Raw genomic sequence first — 6,355 nt, 5'->3', positions numbered from 1 at the left:
GTGTGGGTGAACATGGCAAGTGTCCAAGTTTTATTTTCTTATTTGTACATTTAATTTCCTAGTGCTGAACAGAGAAAAACAACAATAACAATATTGCTTTCTGGAGTCCTGCATGATTCCATGGAAATAGAAAATGAAAACCACTTTAAAACATTCTACAAAGAAATGTACTGTATTTTTTGGACTATAAGTCGCACTTTTGTCATGGTTTGGGTGTTTCCTGCGACTTACACTCACCTATATATTAAAATTTTCACAGTGAAGCATCGAGTCTTCTTGGTTCTACTGTGCGTGTCTCCTGCAGAAAGAGCCTCTGTCCTAATGCAAGTCGTGAAATCTGCAGCCGAAAACGGTAATCGAGCAGCAGAAAGTTTAGAGTGAGGAAGAAACTTGTGAGGGACTGGCAAAAGAACACAGCTTCACGGGAACTGGGAGGATGCACCATGAAACTTTCCTGGAGTCCCTGGATGGATGAACAAAGTCTGGACTTCAGTGACACCGAAACCATCCTGTCGGGATTCAGAAAGACCCGAATAATTGTAACTGGAACTGATTCTGAGTCTGACGACAGCGACACAGAAGAGGAAGCGGCGCTCTGTTTACCTCCGGAGGTCGAGGCCGAGTTGCTAAATTTCCCCCAAAAAGTGCAACTTATAGTGTCAAAAATACGGTAATAATAAAGTGTTACTCAAACATGTGTGAATGAAACAAAGTCCAGGTTTGTTTTTGAGGCGGTAGCAGCATTATAACACGACTTAAATCTCAACAGACATGCAGTTGGCGCACCCTTCCACACAAAAGTTACACAGTGAGCCTTTAAAACCTGGTGAAAATACAAGTTAGGCCCAACATTCACAGTATTTTCTATTTACAACAGTTAGTTGGTTAACTACAGTGATTTTCAAGTCCTTCCCTTTGAATTTCACAGTGTGTCCATTGGTAGGAATAGTTCATTTGTCCCACTCGTAGCCGGTGATTTTGCTGTCCAGGCGCTGCTTTAGGGACCTGAATGTGGGTCTGCTCTCGGGCTCGGCGTTCCAACATTCTAGCATGATTGCGTACAGAAATTCCGGACACTTGTTGGGACGGGGCATTCTGTATCCACTGGTCACCTGATCGAAAACCTCCTGCGTCTGCAAACCTAAAAAAGAAAACAAAAATGTTACGTTGAACCCTACTGAAACCTCACAATAGTAAAAGTATAACACGTAAAATGTTAGAAGAAGAAAGCAGAGTATTTGACAGTTTAGAGCAGCGTCTCAAAATGAAATTGAGGACCAGGGTTTGGGGGCCGCTGCTCTAAACTGTCAAATACTCTGCTTTCTTCTTCTAACATTTGTGGAAATATCCGTGAAAATATTGACATTGTCACTGACACTGGAACATTCTGTGCCCCGAAGAGAGCAAACCTAGTCTGATTCATCAGCCGGTTTCACTTAGTGAAAACCGTCTGACCTCGCAGCATTAGGATTCGATTCGCTCGACGGTAGACACACCCCTCGCTATATCGCAGTTCACCTTTCGCAGTTTCGCTGTTTTGTGGATTTTTTTCAGTGCAATTTTGTATGCCTTTTTTTTTTTTTTATAGTGTATGAACGCACATTGTGTTCCTCCTCCTAAGTCCTGATTGGCTGAGGGACATTAGACCGTTGTCTCCTCTGTGTCTCGTGTACAGTACAGAATGCGTTCAGTTAGACAAATTTACATAAATGTTGGATCTGTATCAGTGTGATTCTGAGGTGCTGTATGTAAGTTACGAGACAGAGTGTAACAGAGTCTAGCACAGGGTCGGATACCCACAAATAGTTGCTGAAACGGGCGGGTTTTAACATTCTGGAATTTTACGGGCGGGTATGCGGGCAGGTAGTAATTACACACGAGCGGGTCAGGACTACTGCGCCCCTACTCCTCAGGCCGCACCCTCCGGTCCTCTGGTCAGGGTCTCTTGATGATCCCAAAGACTCGATTTAAAACTCGGGGTGACGTTTGCCTTCAGGCTGTGGCTCCCAAACTATGGAATGCCCTGCTCCTAGTCCTACGTGAGACAGACTCTATAGACTCTTTTAAAAAGCAGCTCAAGACACTATATTTAGACAGGCTTTTAGTTGACTGTGTCTGTAATTCCTCTGTTCTTGTTTATGTTGTTTTTATGTTGTTTTTGCTCTGAAAAGCACTTTGTGATGAAAGGTGCTCTATAAATAAAGATTTACTTACTTACTTACTACACCAGGACTAAATCAGGTCTAAACCAAGTCTAAACCAGGACTAATATTGGACTTAAGAGACAGAACCCAGAGCCCGTGGAGCAGGGTGTCTGCAAAGCGCGATCGGGCGATGGCCGCGCTCACATTCGCGTGGTCACCTCCGAGTCCATCCCAACAGTGAGTCCTGATTTAGTCCTGGTTTAGTCCTGGTTTAGACCTGTTTTAGTTGTAGTTCAGTCCTGGATTAGTCCTCCTCTTCAGTTCTGGAATCAGTCCTGGGTTAGTTCTGGTTTAGTCTTGGTTCAGTCCGTGGTGTTGGCAGCGCAAAAGTTTGATATAATCTTGGGTTAATGGGCGGTTGTGGTCCTGTACTGTGCGGGTGCGGGTCTCCAAAAATGGACCCGTGCAGGACTCTGCGCTGCACTGCTCCATTACAAAATAAATTAATCTTCGGTTCGTTACATAAAGAAGGAGGAAAATAACAAAAGGACGACAGCAGCGATAAGTTTTAAGAAGGATGTAAAAAGTATTGTAACTGTCCTGTGTGAGAAAAGTGTATAAAGTGTGTGGTGAGGGGTTTTACAGACTTAACACAGATATAATAAATGTAAAATATAAAGTTGATACTTCTTGGATTTCACCTATCGCGGGTTATTTTTAGAATGTAACACCCGCGATAAATGAGGGACCACTGTATCCTGATTTCTCAAACCCTGTGCTGTACTGAGCATGAGCATGTACAAACTCTTACACAGTGCAGTTTTAAGAGTTAAGCTTTTGTTTAGATGTTTAAGACAAGCGCACAGACCTGGGTACGGGATTGCTCCAAATGTGATGATTTCATAAAGTAAAATTCCATAAGACCACACGTCCGATTTGCTGGAGAACTTTCCGTGGGTGATGGCTTCAGGAGCGCTCCACTTGTACGGAATCTTTTTATCCTCAGAAAGGTAAAAGGGCTCCTGAAAAGAAAGAAAAACAGGTCATAGTTTTAGTTTGTGATATGGTAATTCAACTAACAGACATAAAACGCCTATGGGCCTTTTGTACCCATGGATCTATGCAAATATCTGGCTACAAAACTAAAGCTGTCCTCAATCTCAGTAAACTCATGTGGGACAGAGTGGTTGTTTAGATTTTCATGTGAGTGGATTTGCATTTGAGTCTGCGGCTCCTTCAGTGAGAAACATGTGAAGTCCATACAGTCGTAGTTATCGAGATTGAGGTCTTGAGACCGGCCTCGAGACTGTTTTTTGTGGTCTTGGTCTTGTCACGGACATGACCGCATTTGGACTCAGTTGTATCTCAGTCTTGAAGGTGCTTGGACTCGGTCTTGTCTTGGTCTTGTCTCGGTCTTAAAGATGCTTGGACTTGGTCATGTCTCGGTTTCAAGCTCTAACACTTGGCAAGTGATAAAATGGCGATAGATTTATAAAACATTGATATATATGTGTCAAAATAACTGTAAAATACAAATAAATGTAGAAAATTATAAAGATGGTCTTGATTTGGTCTCGAGCAGCCATGTTCTTGGTCTCGTCTCGGTCATGACCTTTAAAAGTCTTGGTTTTGTCTTGGTCTCGACTCTCAGAGGTCTTGGTCTTGCCCTGGTCTCGGGACCCTGTGGTCTTGGACTGGTCTTGGTCTCGATTAGTGCGATCTCGACTAGAACACCGTCCAAAACCCCGTCTGCTCAACACTCCGACTGAAGGGAAGAGGCAGCAGTTAGTTTTAGCAGATCCAACACGAGCTGGTTCTTAGTTAACAGTTCAATGACATGCGTGGAGACTCACTGAAATGTCGTTTGAACTTGTGAGGTTTAAAAAGTTAAAAAAGAAGGACTCATTAAAACTGTGTCTGGGGCGTGAAAAGTTTCAAAAATCAAGCAGTAAACAAGCATGGACACATGAGTGACCGGTATCAAAAATTAGAACTTGATGAGTGCTAATGTTGAATGAAAGTCCTGGAAAAAACAACAACGACGAAACGATGAAAAAACCACCTCAAACTTCATTTAATTGATGATAGTGTAGTATTGCAGTATTGTAGTATTGCAGTATTGTAGTATTGCAGTATGTGTCACATTTCCATCTCCTTTTCCACATTTCCAAAGCACGGGACCTTGGGGGACCTAACCTTTGCCCTGGCCGCCCCCACCCTCTGGAACTCTCTCCCCTTCACATCAGAAACTCACTAAACACCTTCAAAAAACTGCTTCAAATTAGGGATGGGCATTCGATTAAATTTTCTTAATCGATTGTTGGGAGAATTAACGATCGATTATCGATTAATCATTAACGTTTTTATATTAAAATGATCATCATTATTATTACTATCTGCACTACTAATCTGCATAAATAAATTCAACTTTACGCCATATAAACCGTAACGACTCTAGAGCCACATCAGCCCGTTTGACATTATAATGTGTTTAATTCAGCTTTGTGCAACTCTCACAGAAACAAAACTCAAAACCTCATGGCTAATTTGCATAAACTAAGCGAAGAAAAAAACTGTTCTTGTGTCGCTGATGCGGTTCAACTTCTGTCTGATTAAAAGACACGACTCAGGTGAATACAGGTTAGTGTTGATCATATTTGCATTTGTCAAAACCAGGACACCGTACGGGGGGAGGGGGGCGGGGCCTCGTCATCGACATTGAGCGACTCTCACCTGGCAAAACGTTTTCATGTTTTCGATGTCCTGGTGAACTTTTTCCCACTCGACACCTAAACATATGTTCCTGCTTTGTGCACATGGCCTCCCACTTGTCCCGACCAGAACGGAAAGCGTGGAATTTCTTGTACAAGTCATCATTAAATACAGATTTGCGCTTCGGCACGTTGCAGACTGACCGACTGTTTGTGTCTCGCTCCTTCTGAGCGCAAAGAGCTACAGGTACAGACCCCTGTTTGTCCCTGGACACGGAAGTTTGTCACCCTACTCTACGCACAGCAACCTACATTCAGTTTGTTGTTTAAAAATGAACATAATCGATGAAATTCTTAATGATCAATTATCGATTAATCGTCTAATCATGCCCATCCCTACTCCAAACACACCTTTTCCTCACAGCCCACAGCTCCTCATGACTGTCTTACTTTGTGAAGCGTCTTTGTGTTATCGTAAAAACGCTATAAAAGCAGTGTATTATTATGATTATTATTACATTTATTTCAGATCATAAACACTTTCTCAGGTCAAAGTCCTTCAGTCGTTCAGTCTTAACAACAGCTTTTTAATCTTTAACTTCAGCTCATTTTGCTCTAAATGTCTCTTCCTGTTTCAGTGTGTCAGCATGGATCTGTTAAAATATCTGGACAGGGCACTGGATTGCTGCTTGTATCCGTCTTGCGTTGGCGTACTGGACACTCACTGGAACTCCAGAGAAAAAAATCCCTCCCGCCCAGAAAGGATTTTTCCCACAGAGCACAAAGTCATCACAAACTGCTCGTGTTCAGCTGACAGGACACCTTTCAAAAATGTCTGATTTTGTGGCGATTTTTACCTATTTTTAGATCACAAACTTTTTCTCAGCTCAAAATCTTTTGTCTTAAAAACGGCTTTTAATCGTTAAAAGGCGCCGCTCTAGCTCCTCTCGCTCTTACTGGTCAAAGCGATCACATAAAAGAGCACTAGCACGCTTGTTCAATAGACGGGGAGCCACAGGATGAACCTCGCCGGGCTAAAGGCCAATCTGGAGACATGCACCACTGAGCTCGGCCCTTTGTCTTGAACAGACGCATCAAGAATCTCGGACTTTTGGTCACTGCGAAATACATACTGGGAAGGATTTTCCGAAAAAGTGAGCATCAAACTACCATGTTTATTTTCCCCTGTTGACAAAGTCGATCTTTTCAAGTCTTTTGAACCATATCACTTTTGTTTCTGGTTCTGATATTGTCATATTTTAGTTTTGGGATTCGGACATCGTTAATTGTGTGGTTGTTGGATCCTGACAGCGGAAAACGGCTCGAGAAATTTGTTTGTGAACTCCATAAATTCAAAAGTGAATCAGATGTGTGTGACTCAAACCTCTGTTCAAACTGTTTCTCTTCCCAACGGAATTAAAAAATAGTGAAAGGTGAAGGTGCGATGGGCAGGATTGATCCACAGGAAGAACCAAAAAGGAAACATTTGACTGTCTAAAT

At 42.5% G+C, this 6,355-nt stretch overlaps 1 protein-coding gene across 1 annotated transcript in view; it reads right to left on the bottom strand.

Moving 5' to 3' along the window:
• Positions 1 to 719: 719 nt before the first annotated feature.
• Positions 720 to 6,355, bottom strand: part of ptk6b (PTK6 protein tyrosine kinase 6b) — a 40,301-nt gene continuing 34,665 nt past the window's right edge. Inside the window, exons 7-8 of the mRNA XM_020939737.2 lie at positions 3,013 to 3,166; positions 720 to 1,141 (exon numbers count right to left, since the gene is read on the bottom strand). Of these exons, the coding sequence (XP_020795396.1) occupies positions 951 to 1,141; positions 3,013 to 3,166 (345 nt within the window). The 3' untranslated portion in view covers positions 720 to 950. The remainder of the gene's footprint in view (positions 1,142 to 3,012; positions 3,167 to 6,355) is intronic.

Source organism: Boleophthalmus pectinirostris, unplaced genomic scaffold, assembly GCF_026225935.1.
Source record: "Boleophthalmus pectinirostris isolate CB_2022bp ecotype Guang Dong unplaced genomic scaffold, ASM2622593v1 HiC_scaffold_8, whole genome shotgun sequence".
Lineage (NCBI taxonomy): Eukaryota > Metazoa > Chordata > Actinopteri > Gobiiformes > Gobiidae > Boleophthalmus > Boleophthalmus pectinirostris.
This window is presented reverse-complemented; position numbering and strand designations above follow the sequence as displayed.